The 26,130-nt window shown below is 32.8% G+C and overlaps 1 protein-coding gene across 7 annotated transcripts; it reads left to right on the top strand.

The window, feature by feature from the left end:
• The first annotated feature begins 386 nt into the window (after positions 1-386).
• Positions 387-26,130, top strand: LOC140061944 (cytosolic carboxypeptidase-like protein 5). Of its 7 annotated transcripts, none has more exons than XR_011847450.1 (17): positions 387-836; positions 1,323-1,623; positions 2,291-2,462; positions 3,380-3,537; positions 4,000-4,177; positions 5,066-6,057; positions 6,495-6,630; positions 7,215-7,399; positions 8,450-8,652; positions 9,001-9,221; positions 10,580-10,669; positions 13,942-14,027; positions 14,725-14,927; positions 15,749-15,803; positions 20,037-20,121; positions 20,544-25,149; positions 25,898-26,130. XR_011847450.1 is itself a non-coding variant. In XM_072107953.1 (17 exons), exons 2-16 carry the CDS (start codon positions 1,424-1,426, stop codon positions 20,115-20,117), a joined length of 3,009 nt encoding a protein of 1,002 aa, XP_071964054.1. In that variant the 5' UTR covers positions 387-836; positions 1,323-1,423; the 3' UTR covers positions 20,118-20,121; positions 20,544-20,627. The 7 variants fall into 7 exon arrangements, 6 of the variants coding, with proteins under 6 accessions (XP_071964054.1, XP_071964055.1, XP_071964057.1 ...); XM_072107953.1 differs by lacking the exon at positions 25,898-26,130 and adding an exon at positions 16,831-16,879 and having other exon boundaries at positions 20,544-20,627; XM_072107954.1 differs by lacking the exon at positions 25,898-26,130 and adding an exon at positions 15,404-15,440 and having other exon boundaries at positions 20,544-20,627.

Raw genomic sequence — 26,130 nt, 5'->3', positions numbered from 1 at the left:
TTTCAGAAAAATGGTGGGAACTGACTTAAGACCACCAATGAGTTCCGATTCTTATACAATATAAGGCGCATGTGTTTTGATAATAAATATACGGTAATTATGTAATTATATAATTTTCAAATCGCATTTATATACTGTAAATACTGTATTCAGCGACATAATATTAAATAATAACATTAATAAAGTAACAGCAGTTTACTCATGTACCAAAACACTGTACTTAAGTTCGACCTTAAGGGATACCCCTAATAAATGAACATATGAAGCAATAATAATTAAAAAAGAAATGAAGAAAAATAATATAACTATGACAAAAATTATATCCCTTCAATAATTTATTCAAATGATCAATTAAATTTAAAATTACGCATAAAAAAGTCTATCCTAAAAAACTACACCAACTTTATTTGTAATCAACCAATAGAAATGATTGAATGGATTAGTGGATTACTAAATTGACCAATTGAAAACAAGTATTTAGGTCAAGTGACTGCAACCATAGCAGTCTGTTTTTTTTTAACCAAGTAACTTGAAATTGCCTCTTGAAATTTCTTTCGTCAAAATACCAAGTTTAAAACCGAAATATTTATGGAGGTAGAGATAAAATTTCTCATTTTGACCGTGATTATATGCATACGTAATTTATAAATTGCAGTAGCGCCTAAACCCGTATTTTTTGTATTGTTTTGTTAGGCCGCATTCGCATTCTTTTCATTTTCTATTGACAAGACTTGCTAGCATTCGACGTGGCCTTGACGCCGTCCATTGTTTTGTTAGTGTAGCATCCATCGGCCTAGCTTAGGCCTAGCATACAGTTCTAACAGGAGGGTGAAGGCGTAAGTAATACTGTAGACTCTAGGAAATTACGTTCGTAGTAGTCTAGGCTAGTATTCAGGGTGTTCGTATTTAGGCACACAATACAGATCCACGCACAAGATAAAAAATGTTTTAATTGAGTGGAGCAAAAGTGTGAGGTCATCTGTCAAACTCTGCAACCTTAACAGTGCATGGTTGGTTAATTTAGAGAGGATCCCTGCTGAGCTGAGTGAGGTGAACATATGGCAAAAACAAAGTTATTTTCACTCTCTCTCTTCCAAGTCTATGTTTATGCACTTGTCAATTGTATGACCCACTATACTATACGAGCCCCGGGAGAGGTGTGTTATGGGTGCGTCATTAACAAATAATTACTGACGCAGGGGTGCGTCAAAAAACCTTATTGGACAATTGACGCACCTCTCCCGGGGGTCGTATAGCTAGTGGGTCATACAATTGACAGTGCATTATTATTATTGAGAAGAAATCTTTGCAATATCTTACAGATTGGAGGAAAGAGAAGTGAGAGAAAAGATCCTGGAAATGTAGCATCAATCACCTTCTTGTTTTTGATTCATTCTTTAATAACCATCAATTAGAGGAAAAAATGGAGTGTCGATCTGGAGGACTTCTCTTCACCTCCAAGTTTGATTCTGGAAATTTAGCTCGTGTGGAGCGAGTGTCAAATGAAGATGAAGACACTGCCATCATTTCTAGGATCGGTGATCTTACTCCAGTTCCAGATTACGAATTTAAAGTATGGACATCACCTGACTGTGAAGGCACAGAATTTGAAAATGGAAATAGGTGAATATTAAATAATTCATTTGTAGAAAAAAACAAAGAAATATATTAAATTGGAATCTGTAGTATTCTCCAAACCCTAATCAAATTCATTACATAAGGTCAAATTTAATAACATTTTGTTTCAATGAATTGTATTGTTCATGTTGGAATCTCGAACGTTTTGCAATTTTTTAAGTAGCTTATATCAGCTGCTGCTTTACGGCAACATTATTCACGACATCATTATTCACGACATCACCTTAAACACTTCGGTGTCAATCAAGGACTTACGAAAGTTATAAAAGCTCTCTAAAAAATCCTTACAAGCAGCAGCTGATATAACTACTTTAAAAAGGGTATTGTTATTTACATAGCAAGGTCAGTGGCAATGCTTGATCAATAATCAGGGAATTAGTTTGTTTATGCTTTAACAAGAGAATATTTTAGTGCATTAATATGTCCAAGCATTGTTGTTTGTCATTGAATATGCAATCTAACTAATACATGTATTTGAATAGCAATAATATTTGATATTAAATGATGAAATATACATTAATATGTTCTCATTCAAAAGTATGCATTTAATATATTCACAATGCTTTTGGAATAGCAATATTTGAAACAGTGCCTTCAATCAAAGATTGTCATTGTTTTAATACAAGTACATTTATAATTGTTATTCTTACAGGTCATGGTTCCATTTCGCTGTGAAAGGAGGACCAATGAACAAGCTGATAAAGATAAACATAATGAATATGAATCGGCAGGGGAAACTCTACAACCAAGGCATGACACCCATGGTTAAGGTACTTCCGCAGAAACCAAAATGGGAGCGTATCAGGGAAAGACCAACATTTGAGGTAAAATATTGTATAAATAATGACTAATAATACCACATTCACATACAAAAATCACATTCCTCTCATCTCCGATTCCACCTCTCTATCCTTCACCATTCCCTCTCTCTCACCTATACAGCAATTCATATTAGCCCCTTTTCTATAAGACGATAATTACACTGAATTGTAAATAATTGTAATTTTTTAATTTTTTTTTATCTACAGCATTTATATTGTTTTGTCTGTTTATGCAGATATTTGTCCTTGATGGCATCAGTATCGAATAAAATTGAAATAAAATCAATGTACAATTGCATATTTGTCATCTTTACAGGCCTCGCTATGTCGATAAAACATCAATGTAATACACAACAGCAGTATGCTTACAGTACCTGCATGTCTTTTTATTTTAATGAGTTTTTTACATGTTGATTACACAACATACACAGTATCAAATAAGCGTGTGAAAGCATTGTAACCCAGAAGACATCGTAACAATTTGTTAAGATCTGGCTACAATATCAAACTAGTTTGAAAAAAAAGTGTGTTGTTCCCAAATATGGTAGTAATATGATTTAACTCGTCTTCGTCCCACTTGCTTCTTTTCAGTTTCACTGTCCGTTTCTTAACTAACTCCTCTTTGTATGTTTAGTTTACGGGTTGGACTTAATGAAGCTGATCTCTTTTTCAAAATTACTGATTTTTTTGGTGGATCAGTCCTAAGATAATTTTAAAGTTATTAATGATTGAACAGGGACATTTAGCTTGACAAAAAAATTGGGATGTATGGATGAGGTATGACATGTCCATATTATGGTCACATCACATTTTTTGTCGCATAAAGTTTGATAGTGTAGACAGGGCTTTACAGATGAAAATTGGGTATTTAAAAAAGGAATCATCACACATATATATTTAAATTGTCATTTTTTTTATAGAATGTTGATGGTCAGTTTATTTTATCATTTATGTATCGTTTTGAGCACCGATTCTCAAGCGTTTACTTTGCGTTTTGTTATCCATTTTCATACACGGAATACCAGCAGAAGTTTGAAGCAATTGAGTGTCGGTTTAGTAAACAACCAGTGAATAAAAAGTGAGTTATTTCACTTTTATAAATATTTGTCATTATTTTGATATTATAGTGTATCCTTGCCTACCTTTTATAAATGTTAATTGAATGGCCTCTGAAGCCTTCTCTTTGTGGAAGAGAAATAAAATTTGAGTGTAGCATTTAAATGCCTCCACCAAATCTATTTTCTTCCTTAGTCATAAGCTCTGTCAACGCTATTACATTTTATATAATATAATAATATAAAAATGTGATGTGCCCATATATATGGACATGATAATGTCATATCACTACCATATTTAAGCATATTGCTACCATATTTGGGCACATAACACTTTTTTTTTGATCAAACTAGTTTGAAGGTGTAGACTAAGCTGTGGAAAGATTTTTCTATGCAAACTTACAAACTCTGTACTGTGTGCAGGTTGAAGCATTTGGCATTGGAAACTTTTGCATTATTTAAAGTAATCTGTTTTATATTTTTAGCCTACCAGATGATATCTACTACCATCGAGAACTGTTATGCCACAGCCTGGACAAGCTACGAGTAGACCTGATTACTATAACTTCACATCATGGTATTACAAACAAAAGAGAGCCTAGGTTAACAAATTTGTTTCCGGATATACATACACCACGCGCCTGTGTATTTGAAAAGAAGCGGGTAAATATTTTATACACAACTTTCAGTGGCGGATCAAAGATTTTTTAAATAGGGAGAGCCCAGGTCATAACAATTTTAAATTAACCATAACAACTTAATTTCCTATTGTTTGCATGGTGACATTCAAGTTTAAGGGGTAGGGCAGGATCTACCTATGGCTTTTAATACCTTTTCAGAGATCCTAACTCTAGAAAATGAATATTGTGAGACTTTAAAAAATAGACGCTATTTAAAAAACCTTAGGCATCAGCATCTACAGTATAGTAAACAGTGGATATGCCAAGTTTCAAGTTTGAGGAAAATGAGTTGCAAAAAAGGCCTACAGTGGTAGTAGCATATCGAAAACAATTGGGAGAAATAGCATCTTTAGTGATGATCTTTTGTAATTGTTACTTTCTATATCTTGTTGTTTATTTTTTTTGTACATTTCTTTTGGATGCACCTTCCATTTGGTCGAGTGCCACTGTTGTAAAAGTGTAATCTCCAAATAAATTATTATTATTATAGTGAGAAATGGAAGAGCACACAAAATATCAGGAAGCTAAATCTCTGTCTACACTATCAAACTTTTTGTGACAAAAAAATTTGATGTGCTCATATTTGGTCACGATGATGTCATATCACTACCATATTTGGGCACATCACTACCATATTTAGGCACATCAGACTTTTTTTATCAAACTAGTTTGATAGTGTAGACAGGGCTTGAGACTGGAGAGAGTGAGTGAAGGGTTGTTATGTTATCAAGGATTTAATTGTCCAGATATGATGCACAAGTAGAATACTCCAAACCTGCCCTAACCTCCTAAACACATAACAAACATCTGACCTAGCATGTCTGGGACATATTTGTTTCATGTTCAGTAACTTTTGTTTGCTTTTATCTAGGTCTTCTTTCTAAGTAGCCGTGTCCATCCTGGAGAAACCCCTGCAAGTTTTGTATTTAATGGATTTCTAGACTTCATTCTACGTCCAACTGATCCACGAGCCGTACAACTACGTAAACAATATGTCTTCAAGCTTATCCCGTTATTAAACCCAGATGGTGTAATGCGTGGCCACTACCGAACAGATCAGCGAGGAGTCAACTTAAACCGGGTTTACACTGATCCACACTTTGAAACGCATCCCACAATCTTTGCAGCTAAGTCTGTTTTCATTCATCACCATGTGAACTCACGCTTATGTAAAAAAGATCCACATGCAATAATTAAAGATAAACAGTGCAATTCCAAAGACACTGAGAAACTAAATGTTTTACAAGATGCTACAGAATTATGCCGTCCAGATATGAACACACCAAATGTTATTGTAGGTGCTCATAATAATATACCAGACACTGCTGAGGTTGTTGATCTTGAAACATCAACCTCTACCCCTATCTCACAATCCGTTGAAACTACTAATATGGTGCTAAACGGGGTCAAGTCAGAAGAAACGCTCCAAACAACCTCAAGTGTGCTAGACACAATATCCAGTCCAACAATAAGCACAGATAGTATTTTATCTGATGTCCAACACAGTTCTACTGATATACAAATTGATGTAGCCAAATCCAGTAGTATCACTAATGATATAAATAACGAAGATACCGCACTTTCTATACCACCAAATGAGAGCGGAATTGCATTTTATGTTGACCTACACGGCCACGCCTCGAAACGTGGCTGTTTTATTTATGGTAATCATTTCGAGGAGGAAGAAAAACAAGTTGAAAATTTACTATACCCAAAGCTTGTATCCATGAACACAGCCCATTTTGATTTTGATGGATGTAATTTCTCCGAGAGGAATATGTACACCAAAGATAAACGAGATGGAATGTCAAAAGAAGGTAGCGGAAGAGTCGCTATGTATAAAGCAACAGGAATAATACACAGGTAAACAAAATGTACTGCAGCTACAAACAGATTGGGTTCTCTTCTAAAAATGTAGGTACCCAGATTTAGCAGCAGGTTGATGAAAATAGGATCGACGAGTGTAGTGAGTGCTGAGAGAATAGTAGTACTTAAATTAAACTGGGTAAAACAAATTTTGGTCACCCTGTTTCATAGCTGTACCTGTTTTTATAGCTTTCATGATAAGACAAGTGGATTATATACTGTGGACAAGAAACGTAATTTCATGATGCGACTAGGCCTAAATTTTACACTTACAAAAAGGGATTAGTAGATTCTACATATGACTGATCACATTTTTAGTAGCTATGGTGTTAACATGCTAAGTGTGTTGAGAAACAAATTACCCTGAAGAGATTACGGCTGAAAAAATGTTTTGTATTTCTTTCAGTACTTAATTTAACATTTTTAAATTTCAGCTATACACTAGAGTGCAATTACAACTGTGGACGCTTTATGAATTCAATTTCACCCGCTTCATGCGACAATGGCCGAGCTACCCCACCACCGGTAGCTGGCTTTCCACCTAAATATACCATTGCTCATTTTGAAGAGGTAGGAAAATGTACTGTATAGTGCTTAAAAAATAACAAAAAAATTCTTGCAATTTAATTGGTTGATTTCATATCACATATAATGATTGAAGGTACTATTACACGCTCAGCTTTTTGTAAACATTTTGAGAATTTTGTTGACTATAATTCATGATTAAAATCAAACCTGTTTCTTTGTATGTACAGTTCATAAAAGACAACATAAAAGGAAAAGTTTAGACGGTGTGCAAGAATATATGATACCATACATAGCGTTTGTCCTAATTGTTATGTTTATTTATGAATAATAAAATGTAAAATTAGTAACTGAGTAGGAAACGTATTGAAAGATACCCCAAAGTATAAAACACATAAATAAGTTTGGCTTCACCCTACTTGGTACTTTGTCTTAACTAAAGCCAGAAATATTTTTTTTTTTTTACTTTAGCAAGAACAAAATAAGACATAATACATATTTTGTTCGTGTTTGGTTAGTGGATAATAATAAATTAAAATAAATTTACCTTGTGCCTCATTAAGCTCAAGATTTCTCAAAGTTAAAACTAGAAATTAGAATAATATTTAATAAACTACAATGTACTACAGGTTGGCAAAGCAGTGGCATTATCAGCACTTGATATGACTGACACAAATCCCTGGTCAAGACTAGCTTCTACAGAATACCAAAGCGTACATGGTATGCGCACATGGGTACAAAAGTATTTACGCAGCTCACGAGGTGCACCATCACTGCCTAAAAAAATGAACCGTGTCATATCAAAAACATCTGGGTAAGATAACACTTGATATTATAATTAAAGTATTTTTAATATAATTATTTGAATATAATATAGGTAAATCTCCCGTTTATCAATTCTGCACATAGGGTAATGAGCTGTTAGGAGCTCATTTCACTTAAGCCTTGGCATTATGTGGAGGGTGGCCAATTCCTTTCCACGCCGCCTTATCCTCCCTAGTATTTTGAACCAGGTACTTGCAGCTGAGTAGACTGGGAGTTATCGGAAATTTAACCCAGGTCTCTCTGTATGACCAGACAGTCAAGTGTCCTAACCACTCGACTACCCAACTCCTTTTGATTTGAATGGTACAATAATAGTATTAATTTTTACTTGCATTGTACCTTCTTTTTTCTTGATTTACATAAAAACAAATAAGCTGTTGATTCTACAGTGTTTATCGATGAACTTATTCCCTGAAGTGTAATTTCAGAATTGCTAAATTGAGCTTTATTTAAATACAACTTAAATTCAAATTCTCTTGTAAATTTTCTTGTATTATTAACAAGGTATTGTATCACACAACATAAACGATAAAGATGAATAAAACCAGACTTTAAATGGGCCATTTTGTGGTTTTAATAAAGCTGTTCACTCAAAACAGATTATATTATAATGAACTAAAATTTCGCTTATAAAAAGCCAAAATAAACCATTCCATTTAACTGCTTGTTGTCTTCCAAACAATCAGCAGATTGTCCCAAACCACTTAAAAATAAGATGAATAGCAGTTGGATACAACTAAATTGGTGTGTTTGAGTTTGAAAAAAAAAAAAAATTAAAATAGAAATTTGTCTTTTACTTCTTTACTGAATAGGTGTACAACCTGTTTATCCCCTAAATATGTATTATGCTCTGTCTACACTATCAAACTAGTTTGACAAAAAAGCGTGATGTGTCCAAATATAGTAGTGCTATGCTTAAATATGGTTGTGAAATGACATCATCATGTCCATTATATGAGCACATCACATTTTGTTGTCACATAAAGTTTTAAAGATCAAATTGAAATCTTTTTTTTTATTACATTTTATACTTTTATAGTATTGTGGCAACAGTAGCAACAACAAACTTCCAGGACCGACACAAGCTCTCCAATGTGGAGCATAAAAGTGTATCTAAGAGTATCTCTGGTGGTTTTAGCTTTACGTCTAGTAATCTCGCACGGAATTCAACCGGCAGCTTCAATTCTAATTCTAACAATCTGAAGAAAACTGGCAACCTGAGAACTTTAGCTCCAGTTAGAGGTATTATGATAAAAAAGAACATAACAAAAAATAGAATCTTGAAAAATAATTTCATTTAGTTTCAAATAATTAATTTACAAATAATATTCTTTTTTGTTGATCCAAAGAGAAATAAGTTTTGGAGAATGATATATATGTATATTTTTGCACTTATTTTAATTAACAAAACAGAATTTTAATTCTAAAGTAACAAATAAATTGTACCATGTTTTTATTTCAATATTAAAAAAAATGTAGATCTTTCCCAATTACCATAATTATCATGATACTTTTTATCATTGTTTATTAATTATTATAAGTTGTTTTCATATTTTTCATCATATATTATTTATTTTTCATATAATTTAGATTATCGTTTGATGTTAGATCGAAAAAAGAAGACAAATACAATCACCACTAGCAGCTTATCTGACAACAACGTAACTGAAACTTCCAACCAATTAAACAACTGCAACAGTAGTCAATCAGATCATCTGGCTGTTGGAGCGCTAAATTCTAATAACATATTGAATGCAGAAGGAAAACCACTTGATAACTTGGGAAGTTTAGCGTTTAAACAGCCAAATTTGGTAACTACTATTAGATTTTTTTAAATACTAACCTTTTCAGGTATTATAATACAGATCTCTGTTATGTTTCTTTATTATAAACTTCTGCACTACTTGTTGGAAACATCCACATTAAAATATATGAATTCTATCAATTTGTCTAATGTATGCATATGTCATTCACCCTGTGGTGCTTTGAATAACTCTCTAAAGCTCTGTCTACACTATCAAACTATATGTGGCAACAAACATGTGATGTGCCCATATATGGACACGAGGATGTCATATTACTATCATATCACTACCATATTTGGACACATCACACATTTTTTGTCAAACTAGTTTGATTGTGTAAACAGAGCCTAATAAAATGCAGTTGAAATGAAGAGAAATCTGTATTATGATATAATAGCTTTGTACATCAAATATCCATATCCCAGTGCTTAGTGAGCATAAACGTTGCTCATGCTCGTAAAGGTCACTGCAGGTCATACCATCAGCACACTCATCAGTTTATACGATAATTGCTTTGATGACCAATGCACAGTGGCACCACATTCTCTATTCTGAAAGATATGGAGAATTGATGTGGAGAATTTTGTACACCTTAACAATAGTACCTTTCTGTTGTCTGACATTCTTTCATTCCTTGCCTTCCTAAAGCCATAACTGCACTGGACTTTGTTTGGTAATACTTACCAACCTCATAGTTTTACGATAATTACCATGCGAACAGCCCTGTAACTTTCCCTGATTTACTGAGCAGCACAATAAGTTTCGCTGAGTCCTGCTTGCCTACTTAAAATTGTGTGGCCAAAATATCCAGTACCAATGCTAACACTCGATGGAACTTATCGAGTGCTTTTTGTTTTTACGGTTTGAAAGTCTTACCATGACTGGAAAATCTCACCAAGCCAAGAAAGTGTGTATTGACAATGGTATGACTTCCCTTTGTGGGGTCTTGTTAATAATAATATTAATTACCACATTTATGTAGTGCCCTTTTTATGAATAATCATGCTCAAAGGTGCTTTACGTAGCATTTACATTTTTTGGATCAAACACGTATGGAAGCATACTCCCATAATTCAGCTTGTAATCCGCGCAAAGTTGTGTCTTGATCTAACCAGGTACCCATTTTATACAGCAGGGTGGAGAGAGGCCAATGTAAGTAAAGTGTCTTGCCTAAGGATACAATCAAGTACGATCAATAATCCAATGTCCAACACACTGCACCACACACCCTCTCACGAGTGTTACGATTTTTACTAAAACAAGCCCGGTGCGATTGTGGCTTAAGTTTTTGCTTTAGTCATTTTTTTCTCATTTTTCACTAATCAATTCCATGTGTGTCTTATCCTTACACATCACTCAATCAGTGCTTTTCACCACCTAACACAAGTACGATGCCACAAATTGCTGACAGGAACGAACCAGTCGGCCGAGTGCCTATGCAGCTCTCGACAACGGTAAGTTAAGCTTGGCACCTCATTAATAATTCATTTTTATTTATATATTTCTCGGTAACAATTTCTTTTAATTGGTTAGTAAAGGGAATAGTATTTGTTCTTGATATGTTTTTGTATCAATGACAAATAAGAAATAATCCTTAATAACAGAGGAGGCACAAACGTCTGCGCATATTATTATAAACAAATATAATCATTGTACACACAAGGTTTGGATTCACATATGGTTAATAATAGTGGTATTAGACCTCTCACGAAGCGCCACTAGACTAATGCAGCTATAGAGTCATCAACTGTCATTCCAGTGCATGATGAAATGTTTCTGAGAGTGCACAGAATGACTTTGTAACTCGATAGCTGCACAGTCTATCAATGTAATTAAATAAAAGCTCATTTAAGTTTGTGCATAGTGTAATGGTTTAAATTGAATGCAACCATCAAATAGTACGGTTAGTATTCTGCGATTCTAAATATACTTGTGCAAACTGGTTCTTGTGTCAATAAAGGCAGATCATCTGCACAATAGCAATATGTTATCTGAAAAAGAGGACCTTTTGCTTTGCACTCTTTGTTACTCATAGACAAGGTTAACTTACTTTTTAACTTAAACATTAATTCAATATAAAGTGTGCCCTATGGGGTTTCTTATAACAGGTCTTATGCAAATACAGTGTAAATTTGGGAAATCATTTGTGTTTTTACCGACATCACAAAATAAACAAATAAACTTTTTTATAAATTAAAACAACTTAGGCCATACTGTCTAATATATTGAATTCAATAGAGCCTTGAGACCTCCTGCTAGGTTACTTTAAAATACACGATACACACCTCTGTGTATTATGTTTGTACATAATAAGTTTATAGAATCATTTGTGTACTGTCTGGTTTACCCACAGTGTATTACTAAATAAACAAAGTGCAGTCAATTATTTCAAAACGGAACACCCTTAGGCTGGTGAAAAATATCTGGTTTCAAAACGCATTTTAAAGGAAAATATTGGAACATTTGAAAGATAATTTTATGCTGCATAATTTTTTTGATTGTCAGGTTTTTTGGAAGAAAAAATTAACTATAGTACTTTTTAAACTATTATTGACCACAGTGCCTGGCATTGAATTCAATGGAGTGTATAACACAATACTACATTTTAGTTTCACATACATTAATTATACAGTAAGACCTAAATTGTATGTATGTACCCTGAAATACATAATATGTTTTTTCTGTGCATTTTTCATTCTTTAAAACTGTATGTTCCTATGCCTAAGTATGGTAAACAAAACATGCCTTATTACCTGAAATACATATGTTTTTTCTATGCATTTTTTTCTCTTTAAAACTGTATGTTTCTATGCCTAAGTATGGTAACAAAACATGCCTTATTACCTGAAATACATAATATGTTTTTTCTGTGCATTTTTCATTCTTTTAAACTGTATGTTCCTATGCCTAAGTATGGTAAACAAAACATGCCTTATTACCTGAAATACATATATGTTTTTCTATGCATTTTTTTTCTTTAAAACTGTATGTTCCTATGCCTAAGTATGGTAAACAAAACATGCCTTAGCTATTATATATCTAGTTTTATGGATCCCATGTTTACTTACAGCCTTTGGTGGCGTAACATACATTTTCGAATCTACTATATTATCAAAGACCACATTGTCTGAAATCGCCTATTATGTGGTTACTTCATCAATAGTAAATGTACACCCTTATATTATTCTCTAGTCTTATATCAGTACAGTATGTGTTTGTAATAGCCCTACCTAGCTACTGTAAACTAATTTACTCTGTTTACCAATAAACATTTACTAGCTCTTATTCTTATTCTTTTATTTAAAATTGACACCATAGAACGGAAGTTCTCTATATAAATTTATCTATTTTCAATAAATATTTAAACTACTTAAGTTAAGTAGTTTAGATGTACACAATCACATACCTTACACTTTAGAATTTTTAAAATACTTTTTCATTGTTTATTCTGTGCAGTTAAAATGTTTGTTTTCCTAACTATAAAGTGTTGAAAAAAAAGTTGATTAATGTTTATGTTTAAGATTATAGAAAGAATTTAAGTTTTATAGAATCTATTCTTTCAAATTTTACTGTTTTAATTATTATTTTCTGCTGCCTTCTTCAGATGATAGAATTCCAGGTAATTTATTTTCAGCCATGGAGTATGTCATCATAGACTAAATGTACATTGTGTTAAAACCTGTTTTTCACTCAGAAAACATATTTGTGCGAAGAGAGGGAGCTTTTAATTTACGATGACCAAAGTGTTTCATATTAGTTCATTGTGCATATGAAGGAATGTTGAAACATGTTTTCTCGCTCCTTACCTTAACACAGGTTTGATGGTTTCTAGGTCCAGCTGATGACCCATCGTTTGACCTGACCTAGGTCGGTCGTTGAAAATTTAAAGCTCCCTAATAAGGCGCTACACCCTTAAGGAAAAAACCTAAAGGAAGTAGAATTTGTCGCAGAAAGGGATTTGGAAGAAATATAAATATGCATGCATATAAACATTTTAAAAATCCTTGCCTAGCAGCACAAACACTGTGTAGTTAATCAGCAAAGCATTGAGCTTATATTGTCATACTCAGAATAATAAAACTGTATCACTCTGTTCTTGTGCATAGTTTTGTGAGATATAATGTATTTTTTCTTTTTCATTTCCATTGATACCTGATAACATTTAATATAGCTCTACTTTTTATTGACAATGTTGATTACATCATCGTACAGTAAACATTCTTTTTTTACATAACATTTTCATTAGTATTTTACAGTAGAACTCCTATTAAAGGGACAACTTTGCCATCCATTAAATTTTCCTTTTATAGCGTGTCCCCTGAATAGGTGTACCCCTAGAATAATCCCTGAATACCGTCAAACCACAGAAATTATCACAATTCTTATGATATAAATTTTTTAATTAATTAAGATATTATAGTAATAATAATTATTTTTGTGATGGAAAAAAAATATTGTCCTCTTAATAGGGATTGAATCAACTATTTGGCACACTTGAAATTCTTTAATAGGGGTGTCCCAAGAATAGGGGTTGGCCGTAGTGTTAAAACATACATTGCTTCTCGTTCTGTGGGAAAGTTTCATCTTAATAGAGGTGTACCTACTGTATTAGATTCGTGTTTAAAGCTGACAATGTTTTGTGCTACATTTTGCTGTTTGTTTTTATTGTGTCTGTTTGTATATAACAAAATAGCTTTAAATAATTAATCTAAACTTAATGTTTCAGTCTCCTGGTTTGCGAATACCTCAAGTTCAGAAGCCTTTGTTTACACCATCGAACTGTAAGAGTTACACAAATCTAGATCATCCCAGGTATGTATGATATTCCTAAAGCTCTGTCTACACTATCAAACCAGTAAATCACTACCATATTTAGGCATATTACTACCATATTTGGGAACATCACTCTTTTTTTGTCAAACTAGTTTGATAGTGTAAACAGAGCTTAAGTTCCTTTTCAAGATTTAAATATATTTAGTGAATAATGTTTACAATAATGATGAAGAATGTATTGATTTACTTTAACTTGTGGTTCCCACTTGGATGTAAACCAAGGATATAAGTTCAACAGAATTAATTTGAACAATCACAATATAACAAATGTCACTTGTGATTGGTGAACTCACTAGCGTTGTGCCGACGTTGCATTGTGTGCAAGTGGGAACCAAGATTTAATGGTATTTGAAAAATACAGGGCAGATAAAAAATTGTGTTTTAATTAATTATTTTTAATCTGTGAGTAAAGCTTTTTTTCATTATATATAAGAGAATAGAGTGAGAAAAGAGTATTGTTTTATAAATGTATTAAGCTCTGTCTACACTATCAAATATTTATGTGACAAGAAAATGTGATGTGCCCATATATGGACATGATGATGTCATATCACTACCATATTTGGGCATATCACCACAATATTTGGACAAATCACAACTAGTTTTATAGTATAGACAGAGCTTTATTAACTTTCCCTGTTCAATCAGTAATAACTTTCTTTTCAAATTATCTTAGGACTGATCCACCAAAACGACGAACAAAAAAATCAGTCATTTTGAAAAAGAGATCAGCTTCATTGAGCCCAACCCATAAACTGAACATACAAAGAGGCGTTAGCGAAGAAACAGACAGTGAAACTGAAAAGAAGCAAGTTGGACGAAGACGAGTTAAATCATATGGACAGACGGACAGCTTCTCTGATCCAACTCCATCCATAAGTAAGTGTCAATTTTGTATTTAATCTTTTCTACATTGCGTAGCAAAGTTTACATATACACCTGTGTTTTGTGTGGTGTGCACCATTGAGTTTGCTAGGCAATGTGAAAAGGGGATAATTAAAAATACAAACTACTACTTAAGGCCAATTTACACAGACAAGCGATAACAGTAAGCGGAAAACCGTGTAACTAATCCCACATAGAATCTGTATCTATCCTGGACAGAAACAGCCCGTCCGCACTGCGTTGTGTGGAAATGATCATAAAGGAATAACATAAATGCTATATCTCTATTACCGTTACCGCTTGTCTGTGTAAATTGTCCCTTAGAGATAAGAAATATGGTTACATTTTCCATTTTTATAAAGGAAAGACATTTTAGAGTGACTTAGTCATATTCAAAACTTATTCTTTCAACCTTTTTTGTTGTTGAAAGTTGACAGTACATGTTTAAACATAATAATTGTCATTAACAGATCAAGATCTTCTGAATACATTGAATATGCCTGTTGTGTATGTACCATCTAAAGTGACATAGTATTTTATTTTTATCATGCCAAAGATCACTGATTAAATAAAATTATGCATAAAGATTAAATTCATAGAATGAACAACTACTTTGTTAACCCTAATCTGACTTGTATTAAACTTGCATCTACGGATTAAACAACTAAAAAAATGAATGTTGAATGAATATATTAGTGAATGAATTGATTGATATTGATAATGAATTAATTCAATAGATATCATTTTTATATCAAATATTATCATTATGTTATTTTATTAATGCATGCAATCTAATTTGCCACTACCATTTTCAGGTTCCAAAATGTATTCAAAGATTGGATCAAAATCTGGCAAGAAAGTACCAAGAAGGTAGGTTTAATATTTAAAAAACTGAATTACATCTTATTTGTTTACCTCAATTTATTTGTTTACCTCAATTTACTTGTGTGTATTTCACGTACTATTTAAGCTTATTAAGTCATTATTAATTTTATTTTAGACTTCTTTATTATAAATTATTATAAACCTGTTATCATCATAATCTACATGATAACTTGTCATCAACATCAATATCATATCATCATTATCACCATTATCTAATTATTTTCATATTATTTTTATCATTGTCATCATCATCCTCATTATTATCATCATCGCCATCAAATTATCTTTGTTATTATTCTTACCTTATTTTCATTATATCATCGTCATATCATTATATCATCATCGTATCATTATTATAATCATCGTATCATTATATCATATCATTATATCATCATCATCGTATCATTATATCATCATATCACTATATCATCATATCACTATATCATCATCGTATCATGTCATCATTGTATCATATCATTGTATCATATCGTCATCATATCATCATCGTATCATATCATCATCATTGTATCATTATATCAACAGCATATCATATCATCATATCATTATATCATCGTACCATTATATCATCGTATCATTATATCATCATCCTCTCATTATATCATATCATTATATCATCGTACCATTATATCATCATATCATCATCGTATCATTATATCATCATATCATATATCATCATCATATCATTATATCATCGTACCATTATATTATCATATCATTATATTATCATCGTATCATTATATCATCATCATATCATTATATCATCGTACCATTATATCATCATCGTATCATTATATCATCATCATATCATTATATCATCGTATCATTATATCATCATCATATCATTATATCATCATCGTACCATTATATCATCATCCTCCCATTATATCATCATCGTATCATTATATCGTCATCGTCATCATCACTTCCTTCAAACTTCCTGCTCATTATTTCATTCTCAAGTTTTTCTTCTTGCTTTGTACATTTTCTTAAGATTGGATAAGATCAGAAATTATCTGAGAGTTCTAAATTCCTCGGCACTGGTACAGTATAAAATAAATACCATGAAAACAGCTATTTTGTAGTTGTTTGTTGCTAAAGCATGATGGGATGGATGAATATCATTAAATTTTTAATAATTAACATAGCATGAATAAACATTAGTCTTAACTACTATAAATTAACAGATCATTAGTTCGATATTGATATCAAGAAATAATTTTCAATCCACCATAGTTTATTGAAGTTGAACTTAAACAAACATGAACGCCCCAGTGCTTACTGGTAGGTTATATGCATTCAAAAGTTTTGGTATAAAGAAAATTGTTAACAAATCAAATTTGTTAATACATAGACCCTTTAACAGAGAAGAGCCAACACTTCCAGTTTTACGATTGTCACATCAACAGCCAGACTATGGCTTGTATGGCAAGTAAAGTAACTGAACAGGCATTTAAAATCTATTGTACAATGCATATATCATGCTTACTTAAATACCCCTTTTACACTGCCAGTGATTGAGTAACTCGAGTCATGTACCACTTTGTATAAATGCAGAATTGCCTATAATTACCCAGGTAACTGAAATACCTGGTGAGATTATCATTATATTAAAACTTGTTTAGCAACATTAAAATAAATTATAGTAACAGCACTAGAGATCTCTGTCAATGTATGAGACGCAGTATTTCAAATATTGAAAGAAAATCTATGCAAGTTGCCATGCCATTCTCTGACACGTGAAAAAAAATGAGTTACACATGTTTTCAGCTTGGCAGTGTAAAAGGATTAATTTAAATTGCTTCTTTCAAATATTATTTTTGATATACTCTTTGACACCTTATTTATCAACGTTACTTACCCAATAGAATTTTAACAATTAATTTTACATTTAACTTAACACAAAATTATAACATTCTCAGTTAAATTTTATGTTAACTGGCCTATCCCTGTTTTTGCACTCAATTTCATTTCAAGTATATATGGCACTGTCAAAAATGTTTTACTCTTAAACTTGAATTATTTATGATATCCAAAAAGTGTACTCTGCTAACATAAATTAGGGAGCTTTTAATTTGTGACAACCGAGGAACTAGTTTCATTTTCCTTGACACAGTTTTGGTGGATGTTAGGGTCCAAGACACAGTATGCGTACGTATTAGGTCTTCGCAAATTATTCATAAGCTCCCTAATAGCTCTTGCATGATGCTATAAGAAACTTTGAGAAGCTATCTTTATGACTATGTATATGGCTCTGGTTGTCAGGACTTGAGACAAAATATTTTACTGTTTTTCTCGTTTTCTGAACTACTTCATGTGGTAAAATGTTTAATGTATGCATAGCTCCATGGTATATGTATTATAATGTTGGTTGCTTGGTTGCAATATAAATACAACATATAAATATGTATATAACATCATATTGATGATAATTGTTTACTTCTGCGGACTAGTATTACATTAAATTTGCCAAACTCTTGTGTACCTTGTTTTTCAGTAAAATTATGTTAGGGCAAACATCTGACTAATATAACATTATATTATTATTTCTTGACAATAAATGCATTGAATAATAATTATTAATATCACAAACTAAAGCTAGAAATGTATTACAAAACTAACAACCTAATACGGAAAGCATTTATTATATAAATATATATCTTCTATTACAAACTTAACTGATATTTTCAATTATAATATAGTATTAATAATTATGGTTAATCCACTAATGTTGTTTTTGTTATATTAAAATAGAAAATCATGCCTTTAAAATTCATTAAATATAAAATCCTCTCCTAGTGCAAGCTTTGTAAGGTTTAATTTATGGGATGAAAAGAACAGTGTTTAATTCATAGCATACAATAGGGCTGTGTAGCTAAAGGTAATTAATCACAGAACAATAATATAGAATTTAAATCAAAATCCTATTTGATATTAAATGTAGCCGTATTTCTTGTATGTAAATTCAGCTCTTAAGCTCTGTCTACACTATCAAACTAGTTTGACCACAAAAATGTGATGTGCCCATATATGGTAGTGATATGACATCATAATATCCATATATGGGCACATCACATTTATTTGTCACATAAAGTTTGATAGTTATCATCAGTGTAGACAGAGCTTTAAGAATATAATAAACAAATCACATACAATCAAACTCTTCAAAAATGTGGGTGCATTTTAAAGAGTAGGAAATATATTAGGCTCTTATTTTTGTCTTTTGAGTATTTGGTTTTGAACTCATAGTGTCTGGTTTTCAATATTCAGTTTTGTGCTTTGTATCAAAGGTGATAATCGGCAGTGTCACACCCTGGCTTGTATACCAGAAAAATACAGTAATAATTGTTATTATGGTTATCTATATTAAAAGAGAGAGATAGTTTGTGAGTCTGTTGGTCATACAAATCTGAGGTATCAATGAGGTATCAAAATAACCGGAAAAAGTTTGAAACTACATTATACAAACCTGGCCTAAAGCAGGTATCTTTGAATTTATGAAGCACAAAAACAAGAGTTTTGAAGCGCTGACTAAATAGATAAATGCACTGGTTTTGGGTTCCTTATAAGGTTCATTCAACTGTCTATTATTATTTCCCTAGAGGTGATGAGGCAACATTGGTGATACAATACATTTACTCAAACAATTATAATCTAAATATCGTGGGAGAGCAATGTTTTACGATTCTTTCTGATTTGTGCAGTGTAAATATTTGTAACTACTGTATCTGAATGAAACTATTGTGATGATGTGTTTGGTATTTAGAACATGCCTTCTGGCCTTGGTGAAAATAAAGATGATATCCAGTCATAATATGTATCTTATAATTAAGAAATGAATACTACAGTGTAATGATATATAGTCTAGCTACTAGACAGTATTTTGGCTTAATATGGTAAAAACATTTTGGCACATATGGCTTGTCATATTATGTATGGACAAAATCAAAGGAATATAAAAGAAAAGTCTAAGTACAGTATGATAGCGAGTAGTAGGGCTGTGATATGTTATATGTCAAGCAAACATATATCTTCTTCTTAAATAAAAAAAAATGTTAGTTACTGTATTTCTCACTGCCAACAGCTTTATCTAAGTAGGAAGTTTTATCTTTCTATTAATCTATCTTGCTAAGTGTCAAACAAATTCGAATAGGGTTGAGCTGTATTATAAATAATTTTTTTATTTTGTGTTTTATGTAGGAGGAGCATCGGAGCTTCAACCAAAGGAACCAATATCAGGAAGCTTCAATTAGGGCATATTCACAAAACCCATTCATTTAATGAGGTTAGTTTATTAAGATGGCGGTTATGCAACCCATACATGGTGCCATTCTAACTTGGTGTTAATGGTACTGTAGCTTGGTGCTTAACATGCTTGTTTAACAATCCTAGAGTCATTTGTTCAAATCCTGGCTTCTGTCACAGATTTTTCTCAAGGCGTACAAAACAGAGCCAATGCATATATGGGACTTCACCAAGTTTCTTCTTAATAAGGGTTTTTTCTGGGGTGTCCTAAAGTAGGGACTCCAGTTACAATTCTTCAACTAAAACAAGATAATATTATTTGAGATGTCAGAGAGTTATTAACACTGGACTACTGCTTCTATTGTTATTTTCCCTGATTCCATTAGTTTTCTCGATTCTATTAGTTATTTCATTTTTAGGTCAGATGAAAAAAAACATTATTTATTGCTTGGTTACTTTCAGAAAGCTTGTGAAGCTGTCACATGTCAGGTAGTGGATCTCACAACAATGCCACGCAGTAAAGAGGAATCAAACCTTGGATTCTGGATTGACTTTTAAACAAAGTTTGTGACCTGTCAGGTAGTGGATCTCACAACAATGCCACACAGTAAAGAAGAATCAAACCTTGGATTCTGGATTGACTTTTAAGCAAAGTTTGTAACATGTCAGGTAGTGGATCTCACAACAATGCCACGCAGTAAAGAGGAATCAAACCTTGGATTCTGGATTGACTTTTAAGCAAAGTTTGTAACATGTCAGGTAGTGGATCTCACAACAATACCACGCAGTAAAGAGGAATCAAACCTTGGATTCTGGATTGACTTTTAAGCAAAGTTTGTGACATGTCAGGTAGTGGATCTCACAACAATACCATGCAGTAAAGAGGAATCAAACCTTGGATTCTGGATTGACTTTTAAGCAAAGTTTGTAACATGTCAGGTAGTGGATCTCACAACAATACCACGCAGTAAAGAGGAATCAAACCTTGGATTCTGGATTGACTTTTAAGCAAAGTTTGTAACATGTCAAGTAGTAGATCTCACAACAATGCCACGCAGTAAAGAGGAATCAAACCTTGGATTCTGGATTGACTTTTAAGCAAAGTTTGTCACATGTCAGGTAGTGGATCTCACAACAATGCCACGCAGTAAAGAAGAATCCAACCTTGGATTCTGGATTGACTTTTAAGCAAAGTTTGTCACATGTCAGGTAGTAGATCTCACAACAATGCCATGCAGTAAAGAGGAATCAAACCTTGGATTCTGGATTGACTTTTAAGCAAAGTTTGTCACATGTCAGGTAGTGGATCTCACAACAATGCCATGCAGTAAAGAAGAATCCAACCTTGGATTCTGGATTGACTTTTAAGCAAAGTTTGTCACATGTCAGGTAGTAGATCTCACAACAATGCCACGCAGTAAAGAAGAATCCAACCTTGGATTCTGGACTGACTTTTAAGCAAAGTTTGTGACATGTCGGGTAGTAGATCTCACAACAATGCCACGCAGTAAAGAAGAATCAAACCTTGGATTCTGGATTGACTTTTAAGCAAAGTTTGTCACATGTCAGGTAGTAGATCTCACAACAATGCCACGCAGTAGAGAGGAATCAAACCTTAGATTCTGGATTGACTTTTAAGCAAAGTTTGTGACATGTCAGGTAGTAGATCTCACAACAATGCCACGCAGTAAAGAACAATCCAACCTTGGATTCCGGATTGACTTTTAAGCGAAGTTTGTCACATGTCAGGTAGTGGATCTCACATCAATGCCACACAGTAAAGAGGAATCAAACCTTAGATTCTGGATTGACTTTTAAGCAAAGTTTGTGACATGTCAGGTAGTAGATCTCACAACAATGCCACGCAGTAAAGAAGAATCAAACCTTGGATTCTGGATTGACTTTTAAGCAAAGTTTGTGACATGTCAGGTAGTAGATCTCACAACAATGCCACGCAGTAAAGAAGAATCAAACCTTGGATTCTGGATTGACTTTTAAGCAAAGTTTGTGACATGTCAGGTAGTAGATCTCACAACAATGCCATGCAGTAAAGAAGAATCCAACCTTGGATTCTGGACTGACTTTTAAGCAAAGTTTGTGACATGTCGGGTGGTAGATCTCACAATAATGCCATGCAGTAAAGAAGAATCAAACCTTGGATTCTGGATTGACTTTTAAGCAACGTTTGTCACATGTCAGGTAGTAGATCTCACAACAATACCGCGCAGTAGAGAGGAATCAAACCTTAGATTCTGGATTGACTTTTAAGCAAAGTTTGTGACATGTCAGGTAGTAGATCTCACAACAATGCCACGCAGTAAAGAACAATCCAACCTTGGATTCCGGATTGACTTTTAAGCAAAGTTTGTCACATGTCAGGTAGTGGATCTCACATCAATGCCACACAGTAAAGAGGAATCAAACCTTAGATTCTGGATTGACTTTTAAGCAAAGTTTGTGACATGTCAGGTAGTAGATCTCACAACAATGCCACGCAGTAAAGAAGAATCAAACCTTGGATTCTGGATTGACTTTTAAGCAAAGTTTGTGACATGTCGGGTGGTAGATCTCACAACAATGCCACGCAGTAAAGAAGAATCAAACGTTGGATTCTGGATTGACTTTTAAGCAAAGTTTGTGATATGTCAGGTAGTGGATCTCACAACAATGCCATGCAGTAAAGAAGAATCAAACCTTGGATTCTGGATTGACTTTTAAGCAAAGTTTGTGACATGTCGGGTAGTAGATCTCACAACAATGCCACGCAGTAAAGAAGAATCAAACCTTGGATTCTGGATTGACTTTTAAGCAAAGTTTGTAACATGTCAGGTAGTGGATCTCACAACAATGCCATGCAGTAAAGAAGAATCAAACCTTGGATTCTGGATTGACTTTTAAGCAAAGTTTGTCACATGTCGGGTGGTAGATCTCACAACAATACCACGCAGTAAAAAGGAATCAAACCTTGGATTCTGGATTGACTTTTAAGCAAAGTTTGTCACATGTCGGGTGGTAGATCTCACAACAATACCACGCAGTAAAAAGGAATCTGCTTGTAGAAGTTTTCTGTCTACAATATGAAACTCTTTGTAAAGCCGTATGCTCAATCTCATAACTTTAAGACTGTTATTTGCTGAGCTCATAAACCTTAGTTTTCTAAAGTTTGTCAACTGTTCTGAATTGGCAAACTTTGGAAAACTTCTTGTCAAAGTGGGAGTTTGCTCTAGTTTGCTAATGTAGACTCTGATTTAAGCTCTGTCTACACTATCAAACTTTATGTGATTTGACCATATATGGGCACTATGATGTCATATCACTACCATATTTGGGCACATTACACTTTTTTTGTAAAGCTAGTTTGATAGTGTTGATAGAGCTTTGGACTAATCATCTATTGAGCCTAGCCTACACTGGCTAAGTTTTGTTGCTAAATCAAACAAAACAGTTCACAAACAAACATTTGGTAAAGCTTTCAAGTGTAGATTAGACCCGGCCCATTGACTTTTTTTTTATCTGTTGTTTTTGCTTATCTTATCTATGTCATAAAACATTTTGCTAGATAATATGTACTTTGACCAAAGTTTCAGAAATTTGGTTTTTAACTTATATTTAACGGTTTTTAGGAATAAAAAAGTTTTCTACTACCAAGATCTTTAAGTATTTGTAATATACAGTACAAACATATTTTTTTTATACAGAAATTCCAATTATTTTCAATGGTACTTGAATTTGTTAAGATACAAAACCAAATACAATTATATACTGTATGTACAGCATGTGTTGCTATCTTAGCTTGAAAATAACAGCTATATTTTTTAACCTTTTGTAATGTACATACTGTACTGACTATTATATTTTACTATGGTTGGTAAACAACTGTAAAATTAATATTTTAATGTGTGTGCATGTTACTAGTAATACAAACATTTATATTAAACTGTTTTTAAATGGTATACAGCTTTTTTAGTTTTTCGAAACATTATTTATTAGACATGTGTTTAAAGCTCTGTCTCACTTAAAATGTTATGCGACAAAGTCATGTGCCCGTATATGGACATGACGATGTCATATCAGTACCATATTTGAGAATATCACTACCACGGGCACGTCACAAACTAGTTTGATAGTGTGGACAGAGATTAACTCTCACATATACCTTGGACTTGAGGAGGATGTCTTCTTTTGAGAATTGAAATTACCTTTACTTTTGAAATATAATTATTAATATAAATTAAAATGCAAATGTAACCATATTTATAATAACTCTACTTATTTTTGTATATATTTATATTGGCTTATATTTTATAGTTTAGTTATTTTATTTTCAACCTGTTATTGGTGTTTTACACTGTTGGCTTGAAATAAAGAATAAAGAATAAAGAATTTTCCAACGACTGGCAAACAAAGTAAACAAATACTGTACCCTTTTCTTTCAGATATATGTTCAGATATTTTAAGGAATTTACTGTATTTTTATAACATATTTTTTATTTTACATTAATTACTTTAGTGTAATCTTACTACTGTTTATTTGTTTCTTTAAACAATTTATTTCATTGGTTATTTTCTTTAAAATGTAAAAACTGTCACACTGAGAGGTTTGGCCTATTATTATTATTATTATTATTTGGTTTGTTATATACAAGTTTACACAATAGTTATAATGGATAGGATACAAACAATTCATAAAAAAATAAATCAAACGATAAATTCTACAGTCAATAATAGTAAGGAATATATTCTTATTAGGAGTGAAAATGTTTTCAATGTTAATTATAAAGTGTTAATATTTAGTTAATAATTTTGGGGTTTTTCTGTTTTTTTTTTTAATTTGTTAAAGAGTCTATTATCAATAATCTTACCATCTTTCTTTTTAAGTGGTCTTTATTTAAAAGATGTAGCATTGGATAACAAAATATTGCTGAATTCATTTTGCATTGTTCACTCAATTTTTTCATTAATATCAATTTCTGAGAAGGGATGGATGATGGTGTCCTTAAACACAGTATTAAGTAAATGAAAGCTAATAACTAATTTCTTTGTTGTTTATCCCATCTATCCTATGTAGGCCCTGTGGCCCATATGTTTGTTTATCCCATCTATCCTATGTAGGCCCTGTAGCCCATATGTTTGTTTATCCCATCTATCCTATGTAGGCCCTGTAGCCCATATGTTTGTTTATCCCATCTATCCTATGTAGGCCCTGTGGCCCATATGTTTGTTTATCCCATCTATCCTATGTAGGCCCTGTGGCCCATATGTTTGTTTATCCCATCTATCCTATGTAGGCCCTGTGGCCCATATGTTTGTTTATCCCATCTATCCTATGTAGGCCCTGTGGCCCATATGTTTGTTTATCCCATCTATCCTATGTAGGCCCTGTAGCCCATATGTTTGTTTATCCCATCTATCCTATGTAGGCCCTGTAGCCCATATGTTTGTTTATCCCATCTATCCTATGTAGGCCCTGTGGCCCATATGTTTGTTTATCCCATCTATCCTATGTAGGCCCTGTGGCCCATATGTTTGTTTATCCCATCTATCCTATGTAGGCCCTGTGGCCCATATGTTTGTTTATCCCATCTATCCTATGTAGGCCCTGTGGCCCATATGTTTGTTTATCCCATCTATCCTATGTAGGCCCTGTAGCCCATATGTTTGTTTATCCCATCTATCCTATGTAGGCCCTGTGGCCCATATGTTTGTTTATCCCATCTATCCTATGTAGGCCCTGTGGCCCATATGTTTGTTTATCCCATCTATCCTATGTAGGCCCTGTGGCCCATATGTTTGTTTATCCCATCTATCCTATGTAGGCCCTGTGGCCCATATGTTTGTTTATAGTACAAATACATTACTACATTTGATTTCCTAAAACCAAAGATAACGTTTTTATAGTGCAAGTGTATTTTTTTATAAATATCAATTTTAAATTTTGATAATTGCAACAGTATTAGTTCATAGTATTATTTGAACCAAAGCATGACTTAGTTGTATATGCATATTTTAAACAAATGTTTAAAATAATAGTTTTTTTGTTAATAATTAA

This window comes from Antedon mediterranea, chromosome 11 (genome assembly GCF_964355755.1).
Source record: "Antedon mediterranea chromosome 11, ecAntMedi1.1, whole genome shotgun sequence".
Classification (NCBI taxonomy): Eukaryota; Metazoa; Echinodermata; class Crinoidea; order Comatulida; family Antedonidae; genus Antedon; species Antedon mediterranea.
This window is presented reverse-complemented; position numbering and strand designations above follow the sequence as displayed.